A 24,590-nucleotide genomic window follows, 5' to 3' on the forward strand; every position below is an offset into this window, starting at 1 on the left:
CGTTTGAGATGACAACATCTGTAGCTCGATATCGTTGTTAGTTGTAAATTAGTTCAAAATTGAACAATAAACACTGCAAGTGGCTAAATTAATTACTTTTCGAAAGAAGCAATAATAGGATCAACACCCTGCACCACCAGATTACAGTAATACTATACAACATCTGCTATATATATGTAATTAAAATCTCTAACATGACAGACGTCAGCAACAGTGAAATTATGGAAGCCATAGCAATCGTACAGCCAACCAGTGGCACGTCAGATGTTTACTCATATTTTTACCGTGCTACTGACCGGTTTGATGCGGCCCGCCACGAATTCCTTTCCTGTGCTAACCTCTTCATCTCAGAGTAGCGCTTGCAACCTACATCCTCAATTATTTGCTTGGTGTATTCCAATCTCTGTCTTCCTCTACAGTTTTGGCCCTCTACAGCTCCCTCTAGTACCATGGAAGTCATTCCCTCATGTCTTAGCAGATGTCCTACCATCCTGTTCCTTCTCCTTATCAGCGTATTCCACATATTCCTCTCCACTCCGATTCTGTGTCGAACCTCCTCATTCCTTACCTTATCAGTCCTAATTTTCAACATTCTTCTATAGCACCACATCTCAAATGCTTCGATTCTCTTCTGTTCCGGTTTTCCCACAGTCCTTGTTTCACTACCATACAATGCTGTACTCCAGACGTACATCCTCAGAAATTTCTTCCTCAAATTAAGGCCGGTATTTGATATTAGTACACTTCTCTTGGCCAGAAATGCCTCTTTTGCCATAGCGAGTCTGCTTTTGATGTCCTCGTTGCTCTGTCCGTCATTGTTTATTTTACTGCCTAGGTAGCAGAATTCGTTAACTTCATTGACTTCGTGACCATCAATCCTGATGTTAAGTTTCTCGCTGTTCTCGTTTCTACTACTTCTCATTACCTTCGTCTTTCTCCGATTTACCTTCAAACCATACTGTGTACTCATTAGACTGTTCATTCCGATCAGCAGATCACTTAATTCTTCTTAAGTTAGCAATGTCATCAGCGAATCGTACCATTGATATCCTTTCACCTTGTATTTTAATTCCACTGCTGAACCTCTCTTTTACTTCCAACATTGCTTCCTCGATGTTCAGATTGAAGAATAGGGGCGAAAGGCTACAGCCTTGTCTTACTCCCTTCTTAATACGAGCACTTCGTTCTTGATCGTCCACTCTTATTATTCTCTCTTGGTTGTTGTACATATTGTATATGATCCGTCTCTCCCTATAGCTTACCCCCTACTTTTTTCAGAATCTTGAACAGCTTGCACCATTCTATATTGTCGAACGCTTTTTCCAGGTCGACAAATCCTATGAACGTGTCTTGATTTTTCTTTAGCCTAACTTCCATTGTTAGCCTTACCGTCAGAATTGCCTCTCTCGTGCCTGATCGTCACCTAGCGCATTCTCAATTTTCTCTTCCATTCTTCTGTATATTATTCTTGTAAGCAGCTTCGATGCTCTTGCCGTCTTCGGAATTGTGTGGATGATGCTTTTCCGAAAGTCAGATGGTATTTCGCCAGACTCATATATTCTACACACCAATCTGAACAGTCGTTTTGTTGCCACTTCCCCTAATGATTTTAGAAATTCTGATGGAATGTTATCTCTCCCTTCTGCCTTATTTGACCGTAAGTCCTCCAAAGCTCTTTTAAATACCGATTCTAATACTGGATCCCCTATCTCTTCTAAATCGACCCCTATTTCTTCTTCTATCACATCAGACAAATCTTGACCCTCATAGCGGCTTTCAATGTATTCTTTCCACCTATCTGCTACCTCCTCTGCATTTAACAGTGGAATTCCCGTTGCACTCTTAATGTTACCACCGTTGCTTTTAATGTCACCAAAGGTTGTTTTGACTTTCCTGTATGCTGAGACTGTCCTTCCGACAATCATATCTTTTTCGATGTCTTCACATTTTCCTGCAGCCATTTCGTCTTAGCTTTCCTGCACTTCCTATTTATTTCATTCCTCAGCGACTTGTATTTCTGTATTCCTGATTTTCATGGAACATGTTTGTACTTCCTCCTTTCATCAATCAACTGAAGTATTTCTTCTGTTACCCATGGTTTCTTCGCAGCTACCTTCTTTGTACCTATGTTTTCCTTCCCAACTTCTGTGATGGCCCTTTTTAGAGGGTCTATTCTTCTTCAACTGCGCTGCCTACTGCGCTATTCCTTATTGCTGTATCTATAGAGAACTTCAAACGAATCTCGTCATTCCTTAGAACTTCCGTATCCCACTTCTTTGCGTATTGATTCTACCTGACTAACGTCTTGAACTTCAGCCTACTCTTCATCACTGCTATATTGTGATCTATGTCTGCTCCTGGGTATGCTTTACAATCCAGTATCTGTCTTCGGAATCTCTGTTTGACCATGATGTAATCTAATTGAAATCTTCCCGTATCTCCCGGCCCTTTCCAAGTATACCTCCTCCTCTTGTGATTCTTGAACAGTGTATTCGCTATTACTATCTGAAACTTGTTACAGAACTCAATTAGTCTTTCTCCTCTTTCATTCCTTGTGCCAAGCCCATATTCTCCTGTTACCTTTTCTTCTACTCCTTCCCCTACAACTTCATTTCAGTCACCCATGACTTACATTTTCGTCCCCCTTTACATACTGCATTACCCTTTCAATATCCTCATACACTTTCTCTATCTGTTCATCTTCAGCTTGCGATGTCAGTATGTATACCTGAACTGTCGTTGCTGGTGTTGGTCTGCTGTCGATTCTGATTAGAACAACCCGGTCACTGAACTGTTCACAGTAACACACCCTCTTCCCTACCTTCCTATTCATAACGAATCCTACACCTGTTGTACCATTTTCTGCTGCTGTTGATATTACCCGATACTCATCTGATCAGAAATCCTTGTCTTCCTTCCACTTCACTTCACTGACCCCTACTGTATCTAGATTGAGCCTTTGCATTTCCCTTTTCAGAATTTCTAGTTTCCCTACCACGTTCAAGCTTCTGACATTCCACGCCCCGACTCGTAGAACATTATACTTTCGTTGATTAATCAATATTTTTCTCATGGTAACCTCCCCCTTGGCAGTCCTCTCCCAGACAATCGAATGGGAGAATATTGCGGAATCTTTTGCCAATGGAGAGATCATCATGACACTTCCTCAACTACAGGCCACATGTCCTGTGGATACACGTAACTTGTCTTTAATGCAGTGGTTTCCATTGCCTTCTGCATCCTCATGTCGTTGATCACTGCTGATTCTTCCACCGTTAGGGGCAATTTCCGACCCGTAGGACACGAGATTGCCCTGAACATCCGCTCCTCCGCCCTCTTTGACAAGGCCGTTGGAAGAATGGGCTGACTTCTTACGCCGGAAGTCTTCTGCAGCCAATGCTGATTATTTATCAAAATTTAGCCAGTGGCGGGGATCGAACCCGGGACCGAAGACGTTTTGATTATGAATCAAAGACGCTACCCCTAGACCACAGGTTTTAATACAAGAGTTTATAGGAGTTTCAAACTGCTGCCTGAGCCTTTTTAGCCTCTGAAGATGTCTCCAGCCTTTGGAGTCGAAATGTTAGAGACGTTTCCATTTCTTTATTTTATTTAATTTTTTTTTTTTTAGTCATATGTCTTCTCATTCGTTCGATGTGGTCCACTACAAATTACCCTCCTATGCCAACCTCTTTACCTGAGAGCAGCACTTGCGACCTACGTCCTCAGTTATTTGCTGCATGTACTCTCCAATTTTTTACCATGGAATTCATTCCGTGATGTCTTAGCAGATGTCCTATCATCGTGTCCCTTCCACATATTCCTTTCCTCTTCCATTCTGCGCAGAACCTCCTCATTCCATACTTTGTAAGTTGACTTAATTTTCAGCATTCGCCTGTAGTACATCATCTCAAATGCTTTGATTCTCTTCTTTTCCGGTTTTCCCACAGACCATGTTTCACTACCATTCAAAGTTCTGCTCCAAACGTACATTCTCAGAAAATTCTTCCTAAAATGAAGGTCCATCTTTGATGCTAATAGACTTCTCTTGGTCAGGAATGCTTTTTTCGCCGTTGCTAATCTGGTTTCTCTGTCCTCCTTGCTCTATCTGTCATTTGTTATTTTGCTGCCTAGGTAGTAGAATTCCTTAATTTGATATACTTCGTGAGAATTAATCCTGATGTTATGTTCATCTCTGTTCTCATTTCTGCTACTTCCAACTCCTTTCGTATTTCTTCGTTTTATTCTCAACCCATATTTTGTACTCATTAGACTGTCCATTCCATTCAGCCCATCATGTAATTCTTCTTCACTTTCACTTTCAGGATAGCAATGTCATCAGCGAATCGTATCACTCATGCCTTTTCAACTTGAATTTTAATCCCACTCCAGAACCTTTCTTGTATTTCCATCATGTACGTACTGAAAATACGAGCGAAACACTACATCCCTGCCTACATCCTTTTTAATCCGAGCACTTCATTCTAGGTCATCCACTCTTATTGTTCCCTCTTGGCTTTTGTACATATTGTGTATTACCTGTCTCTCTCTACAGCTTACCCCTGTTTGTCTCAGAATTTCTCACACTTTGCGCCATTTCACATTGCTCAACATCTTTTCGAGGTCGACAAATCCTATAAACGTAACTTTATTGTTCTTTAGTCTTGCTTCTATCACGGACAGCAACGTCGGAATTGCCTCTCTGTTGCATTTACCTTTCCCAAGGACAAATTGATAGTCGTTTAACTCACCCTCAATTTTCTTTTCCATTCTCCAATATATTATTCTTGTCAGCAATTTACATGCATGAGCTATTAAGCACACTGTTCGATAATTGTCGCACTTGTCAGCTCTTGCAGTCTTAAGAATTGTGTGGATGATATTTTTCCGAAAGCTAGATGGTATGTCGGCGGACTCATACATTTTACACACCAACATGAATAGTCGCTTTGCCGCCAGTTCCCCCCAATGATTTTAGACATCCTGATGGAAAGTCATCTACTCCTTGTGCCTTATATGATCTTAAGTCCTCCGAAGCTCTTTTAAATTCTGATTCTATTACTGCATCTCCTATCTCTTCTAAATCGACTCTTCTTTCTTCTTCTATCACATCAGACAAATCTTCCCTCCTCATGGAGGCCTACAATGTACTCATTCCATATATCCACCTCCTCCTCCTTTTTTGACGGTTAAATTCCCACTGCACTATTAATATTACCACCCTTTGCTCACAATTTCATTCAAGATTGCTTCGACTTTCTTATGCGCTGTCTCAGTCCTTCCAACAATCATTTCTTTTTCGATTTTTGCACATTCTTCAGGCAGCCATGTCGTCTTAGCTTTCCTACACATCCTGTCTATTTAATCTCTCAGTGACTAGCATTTCTGTATTCCTGAATTTCCCTGAACATTTTTGAATTTCCTTCTTTCTTCACGGGTAATAAAAGAAATACTTCAATTATTTATTTTAATTCACATAGTTTCTTTGCAGTTACTTTCTTTGTACCAATGTTTTTCTTTCCAACTTTTATTATTGTCCTTTTCAGAGATAACCATTCCTTTTCAAGTGGGCTGCCTACTGGATTATTCCTTGTTGCTGTACCCATAGCCTTGCAGATCTCCAAGAGTATCTTGTCATTCCTTAGTACTTCTGTATCTGACACATTTGCGTATCGATTCTTTCTGACTTATCTCTTAAACTTCAACGTACTGTTTATCATTACTACATTGTGATATAAGTCTATATCTGCTCCTGCGTATGCCTTACAATCCACTATATCCTTTTTGGAATTTCTGTCGGACCATGATGTAATCTAACTGTAGTTACCCATATCACCCAGCCTTCTCCAATTATACATCCTCCTCTTGTGATTAAGAGTATTCGCTATTACTAGCCGAAATTTATTACAGAACTGAGTTATTCTTTCTTCTCTCTCATTCCCTAACCCAACCCCACATTCTCCTGTAACCATTTCTTCCACTTTTACCCCTACAACTGCATTCCTGTCTCTCATATGTATTGACGTTTCATCGCCCGTTACGTACTGTATTACCGTTTCAATACCTTCATATACTTTTTCTGCCATCTTAAGCTTCCGACGTCGGCATGTACTATCCGATCTATCGTTGTCGGTGTTGGTTTGCTGTCGATTGCGATAAGCGTAACTGTATCGCTGAACTGTTCACTGTAACACACTCTCTGCTCTAACTTCCTAAAGAATCCTACTCCCGTTATACTGTTTTCTGCTACTGTTGATATTACCATAACAGCAGGCAAAATACGACCGTCCCGCCCCACAGCAGAACCCATGGATAGTGACCTGCAACAGTGCCTGGTCACCTACACAGCCCTGTACGACGATACCCAATCGACATTCGAAACCTGTACTCGCCGGTGAACACAAACCCAGTCCACTGATTCACGTTCCGTTTCACGTGTCCCCTTAGCCAATATCTTCGCACTCCAAGGTCCCAGGTAGTTTTTTTATTGTTGTTCGTAGAGGTCGCCTAGAGACCAAATTCTTCGAGTGGAACTGGCTACATACTGGCTGTGTCGACGATCCTCCGTGTTGACACCAAACTGAGGGGGTACTTTTACAAATAGAGCCCAGCGAAACACAAGCGGAACTGAGCCCACAGAGTTCTACCTCCATGATACAGAGGCCCCTGGATAGGACCAAAATTTCCTGCAGCTAGTTCCTTAATTACCTTGGTGTCTCCTCTTCCTGTCACTGTCATTTATGCACCACTGCGCGGACCTGTAAAAGTCGTTTGCTTCTATTCTAAATCAACTGCACTACATTCCTGCAAATCCTGTGGAGCAAATGTAGACAAACAAAACAATGCTGCAATTTTTCTTTGTTGCTGAGCTGTCGCGTATTGTGCTAAAGCATGGGAGAATGACACTCATGCAGTTAAGACGTAAGGAGCCATGTTGACTATTAATGACATTGCTACAACAGCCCCCACTTAGGGGTTGCATGTTCTGTCAAATTTTGTCTCTGCTAATCTCACAATCAAGGATGCCACTGTACTAATTCCTAAGACAGAGTGCAATAAATATTCAGTCCGACTGAGTAAGGTAGCGCAGTATGGTCTTTCTTGTCATGAAAGACCAAGATTCAGCCTCATCCAAATGGCACAAGAGAGACATGGCAACCTCTTGAAAACGTGGTATTATAGTGGAAGCGCTTCTCATGATTATGGCGCCAAGGAGCAGACGGTGAGCCATGTTGTGGGGGAGTGCCCACTCCATGCCTTTGAAGGCGGTCTGCTGTGCTTGTCCAGTCATATTTCTGGCTGCTTGCTTGTATGTGAATTCTTGTATTTCATCAAAAATGATCAATTGTCCAGAATATGTTAGCAGACTCCCATACGAGCCGTAATGAACGCAACAATTCCTGTCTGACACCTCGATTCGTCTCTAATGGGCTGGCGACCTCTATCAATGGGAAACGTAAGAGCTGGAGTAGGGCAAGTTGAGTTTAGTTTTCACTATTCTAGTCTACAAAATACAGTCAAGTTTCAGAATATCATCTGTCACATAAGCTGACTCCATTTTATTTTGAAAGGTTGAACAACATGAAATGGAACATGACAACGCTGCAAACAGATGATCTGAGGCATCATATCCTGTCCCAGTCAGTGCATGGTGTTCGACAAATCACAAGAGCCACGGTCGGCATGGTGAATTGTGAGTGGTGGCGTCCTGTTCAGTTTGTGGATAAACCTGGTGAGTATATTACTGGGAAGTTTGTTATTGTTAAATATAGCGTAATGTGCTCATTTAGATTTTCTATAAAAACTCTCGTCGAAGTTAATCAACACATGGTGATGGAGTTGCACCGCATTTGAAAATTATGTCCTAATTAAAGTGCATAGAAATAAAGACATAAGAACTAAATAATAATCACACTGGAGTAAAGAAACAGTTATCTAATCACAACGGATTGCATCTAACAAGAGAAGGGCGCATACCTGGTCTCATATACGAGACGCAAACTTGCAAGGTGTGAGCCCCAGCTGTCTATGTTGCGCGGGGATTTGGACCGTGATTATGACTGTACGCAGGTAACACCTTCTCACCACATAGCTTTTTAACGCCCGTGTACCATTTGCTTCTGGCACGCTCCGCTGCGGTCGCCCATTGTCGGAGCTCGAACTACTGTACGGCACAGTGAGTAGGAGGTTCGTGTTTATAGTGCCGGTGAACCGACAAGCGACAGTGTGGCACCACATGGAGCAGTATGCAGTGACGGTCAAACTGCCACGTTTAAACGTCAGAGCTTGCGGCAGTTGTGACCGGTAAGCGTCGTTGTATGTGGCTATTCGACCAACTCTTACACGAGCCAAAAGAAACTCTGTGAGCGTTTCTTTGTGCTACTGTTTGTACCTTGCGATTTAGTTGAGGCAGTCATAGAGAAGACCCGTTAAATGGAGAGAAGAATAGTTGATTGACGTTAGACTATTCTTTATGAGAGGATGGCGGTGACAATGATGACGATTTCACCACAATCATTTTCGTCAAACAACTTCATTGGCACAATGCGACAGAGATGTAAAATCACGAACTGACTGTTTAGGAAGCTTGCTTTGAAGAGGTAATATTGCCAGAATTCGCCTTGCCTCTGTCCGTAACAGAGATCTGTCTGTGTGTGTGTGTGTGTGTGTGTGTGTGTGTGTGTGTGTGTGTGTGTGTGTGTGTGTGTGTGTGAGTTTTACAAAAAACTGCTCCAGAATATGTCCTAAAATATTGCTAAACATAGTCGACCATATATGCACATGGCATTGAAATACTATCTGCTCATATTGCTTACCAGTTTTTCACGTTAAATAACGTGTGTTCTGCTTGAAGAACAAAGTTTCGAAACACGTGGGGCAGACGTGACCGGCTCCACACACGTCTTCCCACACTTGCGACGTGAAGCGGGTATGAGGGCTCTGGACGTCACCCCGCTGCACAGTACTCTCCACTCGCGCATCAGGCAGCTGCTGTGGGGCGGAGCCAGCGGCAGGCAACCTGCACCTACAGAACTCTAAAAACTCTGCATTCAAGACGCCTAAAATGAGTATTATCTTAACTATAGCCATGTATTTTAAGAGAAGAAGGGTGTTTGGTATCTAGGCTTGAGATCTTGCAAGTGTACATTTTTCTCCTTACAAAACAAGGTTCACTTAGTTATGTTTATATGGAGGGTTAGAATTAATAAACATGATGGCTGAGGACAGATTTCATTCTATGTCAGTTAAGGAGAGATCATGATAACACAGCAGTAGAGCACACCGCCTCTAGCCTCGACAAGGGCCCGACAAAGAGAGTCCACGAGTCTCTCCAGTTGCGTCGTGTTCAGCTGACGTCACTCAACAGGTCCCGCAGAGCCGGCAGGTCTCAGGGACGGTGAGACCGCCGCTGTCCACAGACATTTCCTGTGAGGCTGAGACCGGATGGCTCAGCGGCCATGTGGGCTGAGTGGTCGTCCAGCTAGGAGCGTGTCCGCGCGGCTCTGTGAACACGGCTGCTGTCTTGGGAGCGTGTCCAGGATACTCAGCATGGAGGTGGCGGACAGGTCCGGATTAAAAAGTCACTATGCGATGTGATGCGATCTAGACTGCTCGCTCACTAAACTTCAGCACAGATCTCTGACACGTGACGTTTTAAGAGTCCCGTTCATTGCCGTTGCGATAAAAGTGACATTGCATGAAGCTACTGTAACTTTTACGAAATTTTTAGACCTTTAATGCCATACGCTACAGAGCATACGGGGATCCACTATACGATGCCAACACCAGCAGAACAAAGAGTCGCAAGAAACGACAGAGCCCGTGCCCTTAGAAATAGTCTAAAGTGCACATTTATTTACTTCTTTATGCGTTTATTCCACCTGATAAACTTAAGGCATTAGCGCACTCTCTTACATATAACCTGACATCTCAGTAAGTCAACATTATGACATGTGAAGTACACGAGCAGCACGCGGTAGTGATAATTTATACTACCTATGCTAACAATAACAACAACAACAATGGAGACACATAAGAACACACGTTTCTCTTGATGGGACAACTGCTGATACACATCCCCAGTGATAAAATCAACTGCTGATGTACAATTTAGCAACTGTAGCAGGTATTATCACTGATGGCAGAAATTAATGTGTGGGGTTTCATACTATTCCACATGTTATGCTTTATATCGGAATACACATACTACAAAAATTGTCGCTCTGCATCTTTAAGTTGACTTAGATGTAAAACAGTGTAAAACATCGATTTTTGCAGCAACTGTTTTAAACTGTAGATGGATTACTTTTACATGTTTGTTCGCCTTTCTTTTACCAAATTACATAATGATAAAAATATCGAAACTCCAATTACATAACATTATGGCTTCAGTACAAACAGTCATGATTGCACACGAAGTTTGGCCTTGGAGCGGAGTGCAAGAGAGGGGAGTCCCTTTCTCTCTCCCTCTGCCGCTGTTTGTTTTATCTTTCAACCGTCTGTAGCTACCGAAAACTCTCGCTTTTCCACGGGAGGTATGCTTCGAAAAGGATCGAGACACATGAAAGTTCCATGTGGGATTACGCCCTGTTGAGGCCCTCGTTAATACTCGTACTGTATTTATGGGAAGAATTGTCCGGTTATCTATGTCTAGAAGTCGAAATCTATCGTTTTCTGAATCCTGCTCTTCGATTGTGTGGCACACCTAGGGCCAGATATAAGCTCAGATGTCAGTTGAATTTCGATGAAGAGTGGATTGAAGTTTAAGAGAATGGTCTGGAAGAACATAACGCGGAAATGAGTGGGACACTAAAGTGCAAAGCAACCACGAAATGCACTTAAATTTCTCGTGGGCTGCAGATATTACGCGGATGAATACCACACAGGCAGTTCATTTGAACAGGAATGGACACCAATAAAAAGGGCATGATAGAAATTGGACAAACAGAGATAGATATAAGGAGCTAACGGAAAAGAAACATTGGGAAACAGAAAAAACACAGCAACTGATCAGCAAATGTAGAAGATACAAAAACGTTCGGAGGAACACAGGGATACAGCTGTATAATTCACTTGGGCACGAAGTAAGTAAGGGTAGATGGGAAACCAATGCGAAGTGACTGTTGCAAAATGTGAAGACACAGAATAAGAAATGGTTGTCTGAAAGATTTATTCAGTGTACAGAATATTCAAAAGGACATGTACAGAATACTCAGAAGAACAACTTTAAAAGTGAGGACATCAGCTTTAAGAGTGCAATGAGAATTCCACTGTCAAATGCAGAGGAGGGTGCGGGTACGTGGAGAGAGTGAACTGAAGCCGTCTACGAGGGGAAGGACTCGTCTGATGACTTGACAGAAGAAGAGATGAGAATCACAACGGAAGACACTGGAGATCCCACATAAGAGTCGGAGCTTAACACAGCCTTGGAAGAATTCTAAGGAAGTGCAATCCGACGACAAAGGAAGTAGGTTACAGTACGCTTGTTCGCCCACTGCTTGAATGCTGCTCAGCAGTGTGGGATCCGAACCAGATAGAGTTGATAGAAGAGATAGAGAAGATCCAACGGAGAGCAGCGCGCTTCGTTACAGGATCATTTAGTAATCGCGAAAGCGTTACGGAGATGATAGATAAACTCGAGTGGAAGACTCTGCAGGAGAGACGCTCAGTAGCTCGGTACGGGCTTTTGTTAAAGTTTCGAGAACATACTTTCACCGAAGAGTCAAGCAGTATATTGCTCCCTCCTACGTATATCTCGCGAAGAGACCATGAGGATAAAATCAGAGAGATTAGAGCCCACGCAGAAGCATACCGACAATCCTTCTTTCCACGTACAATACGAGACTGGAATAGAAGGGAGAACCGATAGAGGTACTCAGGGTACCCTCCGCCACACACCGCCAGGTAGCTTGCGGAGTATGGATGTAGATGTAGATGTAGAAGGGAGAAGCGATAGGTAACATACCTTCTGAGTTTCCGAAATCATTGGCGAAAGTGTCAACCAAGAATTATTGAAGTTGGCTCCTAGAATATATGAGAATGGTGGTATACCATTACACCCAACCATGAAGATGAGCAGATACTCGCAGGCCCCTATAGCAGAACTAGCATAACACCTCATGTATGGAATTTGTCGACAGGAACAATATATACAGAGGAATGGAAAAAGGTGATAGAGGATATGATAGATGACCATCATTTTAACTGTCAGAAGGCTAGTAGCATGAGAGGGCGTTGTAACTGATGAGAGAAACAAAACATTCATAGTCCCTGTAGACCTGCAAAAAGCATCCGGAAATGTAAAATTCTGCACGATTTTCGAAATATTGAGAAAAATACGAGTATGTTGCAAAGAAAGACGGGTGATAAAATAAGGTAACCTGTTACTACGTGTTATTACGTTATTATTGGGAATGGAAATGCTTATTGATTGTGAAATTAACGTGAGAAGATTAGGGTCGCCACCGACTCTAACGATACAACTAATCGAAGGTTTGGCCGAGTAGGAAAATAAATTAATTTGATCACAGACCAAAAACACATAAAAATACGTACGTCGTGATATCGCTCATAGGGAATGCAATGCAATTAATAGTATCTACCGTGCACTGTCCACAAGAATCAACGTTTGAAATAAAATAGCACATCCATGAACACTGTGCAGAAGATCAGCTCCCAGCAACACACCTGAAAGTAAGACTTAATGTAAAGAATTTGTTTTAAAATAAATTGTTTTAAAACAAATCACTGGACCCGTGCGTACGGAAACGCGTTGGATGTGCTAACAGGAAAGCTACCAAGTGGGTGGCTTAGGTGCAAAAACGTAACCTCGGAATGCAAGAGAAAATTGTGTACAAAATCATTTATTCCTGAGATAAGGACGTGAGGCATGTACACAATTTCTGATAACATTAATTCCTAAAACATTAATGAAAGGAATCGATACATTCACCGTTATAATCTACACCTAAAATCATTGGCTTGAATCATTCATACAACTGCCGATGCTTGACAACTGATCGCAATAACTCGTGAAGCGGTACACGTTTCGCGGTACACCCGCCTGCCCACGTGGTTTGAGGGGACGCAGTTTCTAGGTGTCGTGGGCAACTTGCAACAATATCACATCACACAATCATGAACAGTTAACATTCTCTAAAACAAACACGAGATCGGACAGTTGGTGGTGACGGTAGCTCAACAAACTTTAATGTTCAATCACGTGGTTGGCTCCCAATGGACGAAAATTTACGAGAAGACAAAGCTATTAATACTTAGAAAAATGAAAACTTATACAGGCACAGCTGAATGCAAGCAGACAAAATGGTTGAAATGGCTCTGAGCACTATGGGACTTAACATCTATGGTCATCAGTCCCCTAGAACTTAGAACTACTTAAACCTAATTAACCTAAGGACATCACACAACACCCAGTCATCACGAGGCAGAGAAAAAACAGACATTCATACAGAAGCGAGTGCTCTCTTCTTATCGACACCTTTGTGTGGCACTCTTCCGTTGGATCCAAGTCTGCTATAGAAATTTACTAAAAGAAAAAATGTGCCAAAGTTTTGCATTCCTTGCTGCGACAAGGCAAAGCAAAGCAAACTTTCAGAGTTGGAAAACGAGACCAAAAGCTAACAGCTCTCCCCTCGCCAAGTAAGAACGCGCCACGCGGTCAGTCTAACTGACCCTTCTTCGAATGGAGCACAGCTGTGGACAGGCGGCAGACTGCCTCCCTTTTTCATCTCCAGCCTCCTCCACGCTCCGTGTGGCCCAGAAAACCCAAGGATACCATTTCCGCCACCAACCTAACGCAGGTGGATTTCTCAGCAGTAGCGCAAACCTCTTTGCTTACTTGAGCACTTCGAGACTTCGCTATTCTGTACAATTGCTGCTGAATCTGTATCACCATCGCAGACTTTCTGCAGCAGACTATGCTACCGTATAGCAGCGTGACACACAACCACATTCATTCAATCACGCCACTATGAGAGTTATGAGTAAAGATAAACAAGGAAAATAACGAGAAATGCTAGTGAAAATGGGCTACTAGACTAATGAATGGTGGCTACAGGACCCATTCAATACGTACAAGAACCGAGAGGAAACAAAAAGGCTACATGACCAAGAACAAAATGCTCTCCCATCTTCCTACCAAAGTGTTCAGTATGTTCCATTCTTCACCGATTCTGCTGAGAACCTCATCATTTCTTCTCTTATCAGTCCATCAAATTTTCGACATTCGTCTCTAGCACCACATTTCAAATGCTTAGATTCTCTTCTGTCCCAGTTTTCCCACTGCCCATGTTTCACTTTCATAGAATACTGTGCTCCAAACTTACACTCTTAGTTACTCGTCCTCAAACAGAACCCGACATTTGCTTGGATAGATAAAAAAAAAACTACTCACGTAGCAGCAGCAAGGCACACATATAAAAGACTGCTGTGATTGGTAAGCTTTCGGGCCAGTGCCTCCTTCTTCAGGTAGAAGGGTTGAAAGGGAAGGAAGAAGAGTGAAGGAAAAGGACTGGACTGGTCTTGGAAAAGGGGTAGATTTTGGGAAAGTCACCAATAACTGTGGGCCAGGGGAGACTTACTGTACGACATGAGTAGGGAAGACTAAATGTTGGGGACTGCATCAGACGAGATGTGAAAACCCAAGAGGCTAAAGGTGGAAGGCAAGGTGATATACACGACAGAGATTACTGCTAAAACATTGATCACAAGTTATTGTGAGAAGGTAAGTACATTGTACATTGTACAGAGGTGACATAAGGCGGTCAAAAATTGATGGGAAAGACAATGAAAGATGCAGGAAACTGAAACAGAGTAAAGCAAAGAGTAGTTACAGTGATAAGAAGCTGGGTGACGAGAACCAAGGACATGTTGTAGAGTTAGTTCTCACCTACGGAGTCGTGAGAAACTAGTGTCTGGGAGAAGGAATCCTGGTGAAACAGGCGCCGGTGTCACGAATGTCATGTTCTAGAGCATACTCTGCAGCAGGATATTGTGAGTTACCAGTGTATACCCTCAGCCTATGCCCATTCATCCTAATTGATAATCTGATGGTAGTCGTGTCAATGTAGAAGGCTAAACAGTGTTACGTAGTAGCTGGTATATGACTTGTATCTTTTCGCATTTGGCTCTCCCTTTAATAGAATATGTTTTGCCAGTTACAGGGCTATTATAGGAGGACACACGCTTGTTAACTCGAGATCAACGTTTTAGCAGTAGTCTCTGTCTTGTATATTACCCTATCTTCCACCTTTAAGCTCCCTAGATGCGGTCCCCAACATCTTGTACTGTAAGTCACCTCTGACCCGCGGTTCTGGGTGACTTTCCCAAAATCTACCCCTTTCCCTCCTTTTCCTAGACCTGTCCAGTCCTTTTTCTTAACCCTTCTTCCTTCCATTCAACCATTTTACCTGCAGAAGGAGCCACTGGCTCCCAAAGCTTGCCAATCACAACAGTTCCTATGTGTGTTCTGACGGTGCTTCGTGAGTAGATTGTTTTATCTATCCTATTAAATAATTTGATTAATGATTGTTTGATTTCGTTGTTACAAAACTGACAGTTGATGTTAATTGACTTCGTTTGGCCATGAACATCCTCTTTGAATGTTCGTCTCTAATCTTTATGTTATGTTTAATTTTTCCATTATGAGTTTGTCCTTGGTTAAAATGGCTCTGAGCACTATGGGACTCAACTTCTGAGGTCATTAGACCACTAGAACTTAGAACTAGTTAAACCTAACTAACCTAAGGACATCACACACATCCATGCCCTAGGCAGGATTCGAACCTGCGAACGTAGCAGTCTCGCAGTTCCAGACTTCTGGCCCTAGAACCGCACGGCCACTTCAGCCGGCTACTTTGTCCTGAAGGTAGCAGAATTCTCTCAGTTCGTCTTGGTCCTCGCCTACAATTCTGACCTAGACCTCATAATTTAATCTTTCTATGGTTTAGTCTTAATTGATAGAGTCTACCCATTAGATTGTTTATTCTACTCAACATCTCCTACTGTTACCTCTGACTTCCATTGAGAACAGCAATGACATCAGCTATTCCTGTCACTGATAAACTTTCAGCATGAATTTTAATTCCATTTCTGAACCCCATTCCGTCATTGCTTCTTCGATATACAGATTGAATCCTAAGGGCGATTAGATGTATGTCTTTTACCTTTCCTAACCTAATCTGTTTGTTATTGGTCTTCCTATTTTTTCCTCTTGTTTGATGTACAAATTGTACGTAACCCTTCTTTCCCTAGAGGTTACACCCATTTTCCTTAGAGTTTTGGAAATCCTGCAACATTTTAAATTATTGTACAATATTTATCTAACTACAAATCCTACGGACATGCCTAGATTTTCCTTAAGTCTCGCTTTAATCATCAATCGCCAACTGAGAAGTCATACGCTGATGCCTTTATCTTTCCTAAAACCAAATTGATGGTCATCTAGCACTTCCTCAATCTACTTTTCCTCTTATATACATATTCTGGGCAGCAACTTGAGTGTAAGAGCTTTTCAGGTAATTGTGCGGATGTCCTCGCACTTATGTGTCCTTGAACATACAAAACTATGTGATTGTTTATCTGGAGAACCAGTTTGATTAATAATTTGGCTCCAAAATTTCTGAACAATTTTCGAAATTCCTAAGAACTCACTCATATGCCTTCCACATGATTTGATCGCGAGTCTTCGTAACCCCTGTTTGTTTCTGTGGGCTGAGGAGGTAGGCATCTCGACGACCGCGGCTTTCCGTGAAGTCGACGAGGCCAACAGAGGACAAAGCAGCGTCGACGTGACCGCCACAGGATAAACTGATTCCCGCCGCTGAACACCACAGCCGACTCTGGCCCTACACTATGCTGCTTGTGGTGTGGTGTCAGTGGTAGCCACAGATCTCAACCCAGGTTACATCGGTCTGTCTGTGATGGCTGGTGAACTTTTCAGCACTCTGTTGTCTCCACCCCAACCCGTGGCTATACATTCTGCAGTCGTTGACCTACAGCCAGATGCCACTGTAATGTGTCGGTACGCTGCTCTCAAGTCCCTCATGCCGAAGATTCGTTTTTTTTTTTTTACAAAGTCATGAAAATGCACGGTTCTTCTACTTTGTCTTTTGCGAATTGCACTGAGGAATTCAAATAGCGTTAGGAACAGAACAAACATCATGTACACACATCATTCTCCATCTGCAGCAATGTCTTTCTTGTACTGAAAATAGGCTCGTATAAGAACGAAATGCGAAAAATCTGGCACACGCATAAAAAAGCAGTATTTTTCTTAAAGACGTCGTATCTGCCATTAACTGTAACACTATTCGTTTTCACGACTACATTTCGATCCTATGCCCTTTATACAGGTATACAGCAATAACCGAAAAGTGAAGGGCAGACGGCACGTATAGAACGCCACTATCATCCCATACATGAGGCACTCATATTACAACAAATGCTAAAAACTGTACATCACTTGCATTGGGCCTCTGGAGGTGTGAAAATTTACGAATCTTCTGACGTGTGTATGTCTCACTGTTGTCTCTGTATGTTGAGTCTCCTAACTCCGAGTGTACATCAACATTAGATGACCTGAAGGATCATAGCATTGGCATAAGGCAAATTTATTGTTACTGATGTTAACATCACTAAAATGAATCCCCTCAAATCACTGTTCATGTTGTTTATATGACAACTGAGGCAGTTGGTGGGGAACATATTCACAAATCGTTTCTTCTTTGCTCTTAGCACCGATTGTACAAGCCATAGTAAACGTTTTATATCACAGTATCTAAATATCGTGTTAACATTTGTTAACAAAATTTGGCATTCTGTTTACGATACAAGCATTTGATGTAAAGAAATAAGATAAGACATTTCTTTATTGTGATAGTGCGTAACAGTACATATGGTATCCATCGTCAAAGGCTTACAGTAGCTTGGCTGCTCATAAAAACATGGCCATATAAATACACTCCTGGAAATGGAAAAAAGAACACACTGACACCGGTGTGTCAGACCCACCATACTTGCTCCGGACACTGCGAGAGGGCTGTACAAGCAATGATCACACGCACGGCACAGCGGACACATCAGGAACCGCGGTGTTGGCCGTCGAATGGCGCTAGCTGCGCAGCATTTGTGCACCGCCGCCGTCAGTGTCAGCCAGTTTGCCGTGGCATACGGAGCTCCATCGCAGTCTTTAATACTGATAGCATGCCGCGACAGCGTGGACGTGAACCGTGTGTGCAGTTGATGGACTTTGAGCGAGGGTGTATAGTGGGCATGCGGGAGGCCGGGTGGACGTACCGCCGAATTGCTCAACACGTGGGGCGTGAGGTCTCTACAGTACATCGATGTTGTCGCCAGTGGTCGGCGGAAGATGCACGTGCCCGTCGACTTGGGACCGGACCGCAGCGACGCACGGATGCACGCCAAGACCGTAGGATCCTACGCAGTGCCGTAGGGGACCGCACCGCCACTTCCCAGCAAATTAGGGACACTGTTGCTCCTGGGTTATCGGCGAGGACAATTCGCAACCGTCTCCATGAAGCTGGGCTACGGTCCCGCACACCGTTAGGCCGTCTTCCGCTCACGCACCAACATCGTGCAGCCCGCCTCCAGTGGTGTCGCGACAGGCGTGAATGGAGGGACGAATGGAGACGTGTCGTCTTCAGCGATGAGAGTCGCTTCTGCCTTGGTGCCAATGATGGTCGTATGGGTGTTTGGCGCCGTGCAGGTGAGCGCCACAATCAGGACTGCATACGACCGAGGCACACAGGGCCAACACCCGGCATCATGGTGTGGGGAGCGATCTCCTACACTGGCCGTACACCTCTGGTGATCGTCGAGGGGACACTGAATAGTGCACGGTACATCCAAACCGTCATCGAACCCATCGTTCTACCATTCCTAGACCGGCAAGGGAACTTGCTGTTCCAACAGGACAATGCATGTCCGCATGTATCCCGTGCCACCCAACGTGCTCGAGAAGGTGTAAGTCAACTAACCTGGCCAGCAAGATCTCCGGATCTGTCCCCCATTGAGCATGTTTGGGACTGGATGTAGCGTCGTCTCACGCGGTCTGCACTTCCAGCACGAACGCTGGTCCAACTGAGGCGCCAGGTGGAAATGGCATGGCAAGCCGTTCCACAGGACTACATCCAGCATCTCTACGATCGTCTCCATGGGAGAATAGCAGCCTGCATTGCTGCGAAAGGTGGATATACACTGTACTAGTGCCGACATTGTGCATGCTCTGTTGCCTGTGTCTATGTGCCTGTGGTTCTGTCAGTGTGATCATGTGATGTATCTGACCCCAGGAATGTGTCAATAAAGTTTCCCCTTCCTGGGACAATGAATTCACGGTGTTCTTATTTCAATTTCCAGGAGTGTATATATCATTTTACATATGTATTCTTTGTACCGTATTAACATCACAAAGGCATAAATCGCCTTCACAACAACTTTCGTAGATGAATTGACCCACTGGACAAATAAAAATAAAAAGGAGTACAAAAAGTGAGATAAAAACATTTGATGGGATACTTGTCACAAAATACAGAACATTATGTGTGTCGCCATGTAATTCAAAAATGTAATGTTAATATGCAAGATAGTGTACCAGTACAAATGTAGTCATACATTTCCATGGTCCTTAGAACGTTTAGGCCGAGAATGGCTTTTTCAGCTACACTTGCAGAACACCTTACTCATATTTTTACTGAATTATTAAGATCTATTACTTCTGTTAAAATAAATACACTCTAATTATAAAAAACCTGTATGAGTGGACATAATTCTTCCTCATTTCCATACATATCATACAACTCACGGGAAACGTCGTAAAGACTACTCATATTATAAAACCAGCATAGATACGTTCCTGTGCAAATCGTTACGTCCTATGCTTGTCAGTAGGTCAAAGTCAAACAGCCAAACTATACATCCTCATTAATGTTACTTTCTATTATTAGCACATAAAACTGGCTAGAATTTATTTAAAGATCTCTTATTTCTTAAATCTGTCTTCTCGTTGGGCAAGCCGTGTGGGTGATTTTTGAAGTAGTTGTATAATTCCACTTCTTCAGATGTTTTGATACTTCTACCCTTAGGTTAATTTTTATTACTGGATCTACGGTAGGTGGAGGTACTCCTCTCTCTTTACTTGATGTGCTCTTTAAATTTGTCGCTGGAATATGAGCTTTGTAACGTCCGGTCAAGGTGTTCATGTAGCTCATACGATTACTGACATTGCATATTGATCTAGTTTCTAAAGGTAAATGCTACCTCCATACACTTTGGGGCGGCAGAAAGTGAAAGCTGTGCTTCCTACAGAAGTCTGAGCGACTGGCTTGTTCATCAGCGCGTCGTCTCCCGTCTTGTGCAGAGCTGCAGACCCCGTCGGCTGTTTTCCGGGAACGCCTCTCCAGCTACTTGCGGGAATTGGCGCAGCTGCTCTCACTCGGTGCGACGCACGCCTCACAGCTGTTGCTTCCCCTCGCATTCGAACGTACGGTAAGTGGAGTTTTTTTCGTCCTCTTATAAACTGTATTATACGTACAGGGAGCGAGAAAATGACACACACTGCCTGGTCAGTTCTTGGAGAGTGTTTCCCAGTTTACCTGCTTCAAACTGTAGCTATATTTGGCTCTCCAGTTCTGGAAGAATTCTGAACCAACCTCTACTTCTGTGAGACTTTTGGGGCTATGATACAGGGAGGCTAAACTCGGAATGGTTCGAGGTCGAAGAAAATCGCCTGCATCTTTCTTTTCTCGTATTTGCTAGCTACTTCTTTAACAGATTCAGATAAGTTTGCATCGAATCCTGCTATACAAGCTGCAGCATGTTAGCTTCGTATTTAGTGGAGAGTGGTCTAGAGTCTCAGTGTGGCAATTCAAGTCTCCATCAGCATCTTCTCTTCCTAAGAACCTCTACTCCATATGGAAGGCCTATAAAATTACTTCTCTCAACATGGAGCTTCGTCAACTTCAAATCTCGTAATGAACATGTGTACATACCACATAATTTATACAGTTCGTTACAACTGCTCGAACTCTTCCCAGCTTAACATTCACGTGGCATTTCCCAGGACTCCATGAGAAGACGATAGCGCAGCTGACACTTGTGGCTCGACGCCAGTGGTGGCCCCCTGTGCTCACCTCTGCCAGCCAGCACTCTCCGTGTGGCACAGCAATGTCCCAGCCGCCGCAGCTACAGAGGACGCGCAACGATAACGAAGGTCCACCAGTTTGCGCGTGTTGCGTCAGCGAGCGGCTTTGTTAAAGGCACTGTGTTACTACAGACACCAGCAGAATATCTAGTGAATGCGTCAAGGCCAATGAAAACCTGTGCCAGACCAACGTGAAACCGGATGCTGCTTTCTGAGAGCATTCATCTTAGTCGTTAGCCTTTCTGCACGTGTCTCTCGTGGCCTAACTCGAACCATTATCGAGTCTGAATTCTCTGTCTATGACTTATGAACACTACCACCAGTGATTTTCCCACTACCGAGAATAAAAGCTATGTGGTCTTAAGACATACACTGGACTCGCATTCGGGAGGACGACGGTGAACTGAAAACGTTCTGGTTGGATTAAATCTTTTTCCTATAAATATTACAAATGTTTTTAGTGGATGGTAATTTCAAAGATTGATAGATGCGGGTTCCGTATTTAAGGATGGTTTCTGGCGACATCGTATCATGTCCTGTCATTACATCTTGCTTTGGTTACCATCATCAATGCATTTCACTGCAGCAAAGGCAATTTACCTGATACGTATCCAATATTTTGTAGAGATAGTACCTCACAGCTTACGAGAATGTTTAAAGGACGACTTCTTTATTAAATTTGTTGTTCAGCTACGCTTCGTTGATCATACACTGCACCTGCTTAGTAAAAGTGTAATTGCGAAAAGGTATTCCGTGAACCAGTGTTGTACAAATAGTTTCGACTTATAGACACATTTTGCTTTCTGAATGAAACTTAAGTCTTCAGACAACTGCAGCAGTCTTGAGGTATTCGTACTCGACATAATTCCTCTCGTTGTTCTTCACTACAGCCCTGCAGAGTAGTACAGCAAAGAACGCTGTGGCCCAGGTAACGACGCAGCTTACGATGTTGACCCTATGCACCTGGTAACTGGGCTCTCACGTAATACTGTGTACAAATATGTATGTATGTGTGTTCAGAATAGTTCAAATGGCTCTGAGCACTATGGGACTTAACTTCTCAGGTCATCAGTCCCCTAGAACTTAGAACTACTCAAACCTAACTAACCTAAGGACATCACACACATCCATGCCAGAGGCAGGACTCGAACATGCGACCGTAGCAGTCACGCGGTTCCAGACTGAAGCACTTAGGACCGCTCGGCCACAACGGCCGGCATAGATTAGGTTTAGATGGCAGTGGTGCCATCGCAAGGACGACGGATTCAACGTTTTGGAAAGTGCCGATTCAAAAGTGTGCACACCTTCCAATTCACTGCTCCTGCACAACGAAGGAAATGCTGAATTTCACTTTCCGTTTTCTGTATTGCTTATCGACGTACCGGTTAGTGCCATCTGCAGCCACGTGTCACCACTACAGTGATTTTGGGTCGGCCGGTACGCCGGGCCCCCTACTGTGTGGACTCGGCCAGTGACGCTCGCTGGCCTCCCTCGCCCTGTGCTGTTGTGACGCCCACAGCCGGGCTGTCGGAAACTGGAAGCAGCTCAGACCACAAACGGGATGTTAGCTGCCCGCTGACCGCTAGCCGAATACTGTCACAGCGAGGACGTGACGCATTTCCCACAGACACATACACACACACACGTAAACGCGTGCAGTATTCCTGGCTCACATCCGCAAATACGAATTGGAGGCGATAAATGGCGATCCCGAGTAGAACCGGTCGACCATGTAAATTTCAAAAATATTGTATTCGAAATGGATTTATTTTTTCTCTGGCACCTGCCATCAATATAAAACTGATAAAGGAGGTATTTCATTCAAACAATATGAAAAAGAACAACAACTGTACTGTGAAAACAACTGCAAGCTTTTTAATTTCCATTTTTTCTCGTATTTGTGATATACGTAACAGTTTTGTTATTTCGTAATTGATTCATTACAATATACACATTCTTTTGTGCATAAGGTAATTTTTTAATTTCCAATGTCTATTAAACACTTATTAGTAACTCAGAGAGAGAGAGAGAGAGAGAGAGAGAGAGAGAGAGAGAGAGAAATTTTCAGCGTGTACATACTTAGAACAGCAACAGCAATGGCAGCTCAAAAACAATACACACACACACACACACACACACACACACACACGCACCATAAACATATAGAATACTTTCATTACACGGATGCATATTGCACATGTTCCCCAAGAAATATATACTCTGTCTCTGTCTCTCTCTCTCTCTCTCGATCACACACACACACACACACACACACACACACACACACACACACACACACACACACACACATATGCACTCAGAACTGTGACAAACAGTTCATCAAACTATTCCACACACACCCAGTCAAGTGGAACACATTTTTACCTTTTTACTAACAAATAAGCCCACCCAGACACATCAGTAAATAGTCTGGGTGCAGCAGATTTCCACACCTATGCCTCCCGATGAACCACTTGTAATCGTGATAGGACACCCCTGCTTCCAGCTGGAATTGCAGCATATACCTCAGTATATAACCTCCTGATACGCATTTGTGGTGCAGCGCCAATGCCCTAGAGGAGGCACCTGTTGAATTCCCTGAACGTGAAAGTCTTTCAGGCTGTGCAAGTCACCGTGTTTGTGATGCAGACTTGTGGGATAGTCCAGCTCTACCTCTAGGACATATGCCTCAACAGCGTCAGCAGCCACATATTTGATATCTTCCCACAGTCTGGTGATTTCCCCTTTTGACATCAATGAGAGCCCTTGAAAAGGGAGACTTTGTTGCATGGTTTGCTTTAGAGACAGTTTACATCCAGGTAAAGGATGAAACTGAAATCGTCAGACAACCTGTACTCCCCATCGATTATTTACAGGTTATTTGCCTTGGCATACCTGCGCACACATTGGCAAAGTCACTCGTGAATCGAATGTTCCAGGAAGACATGTATCTGAACGTTGGTCAAGAATTCGCTGCTGGCTTGTGTCTTTCTTAACATGGCAGTCCACGAAATCTCAGTCATATGCTACAGAACTTCTCGCAGATGTTGGCGGTCAGATGTACATTGGTGTTCATCATTTTACATGTTCTGATAAATCAGAGATGCTGAAGTCCTGCTGTTCGTTCACCAAGTGCCCGTTCTTTCCATTAATTATGGAAACGCCGCTTCGTTTACTATAGAATCCAGATATTCGTATGGAAAGACCCGATCTCCGACACAAGTTGAAACTCTTGAAACTCTGCATCATCGAGATAAGTGGCTCCCTTTGCTAAGAATATCTTTAGGACGCGTTGGTTTAACAAATTTCTAAAGAGACGTGAGAATGAAGCATTGTGAATCGAGGAAGTGGTGTGATCCTCTTTGAAGTGGCATGTATTTGTCAACGGTGTCAGCAATGACACTGACCTTAT

The 24,590-nt window shown here is 43.3% G+C and overlaps 1 protein-coding gene across 1 annotated transcript in view; it reads left to right on the forward strand.

The window, feature by feature from the left end:
• The window catches only part of LOC126295038 (uncharacterized), a 522,215-nt gene extending 500,924 nt beyond the window's left edge, over positions 1-21,291 (forward strand). The window contains exons 2-4 of the mRNA XM_049987288.1: positions 7,572-7,732; positions 20,396-20,523; positions 21,043-21,291. Of these exons, the coding sequence (XP_049843245.1) occupies positions 7,572-7,732; positions 20,396-20,523; positions 21,043-21,291 (538 nt within the window). The remainder of the gene's footprint in view (positions 1-7,571; positions 7,733-20,395; positions 20,524-21,042) is intronic.
• The last annotated feature ends 3,299 nt before the right edge of the window (positions 21,292-24,590 follow it).

The sequence above is a fragment of the Schistocerca gregaria genome, chromosome 11 (genome assembly GCF_023897955.1).
Source record: "Schistocerca gregaria isolate iqSchGreg1 chromosome 11, iqSchGreg1.2, whole genome shotgun sequence".
In the NCBI taxonomy this organism is placed as follows: Eukaryota; Metazoa; Arthropoda; class Insecta; order Orthoptera; family Acrididae; genus Schistocerca; species Schistocerca gregaria.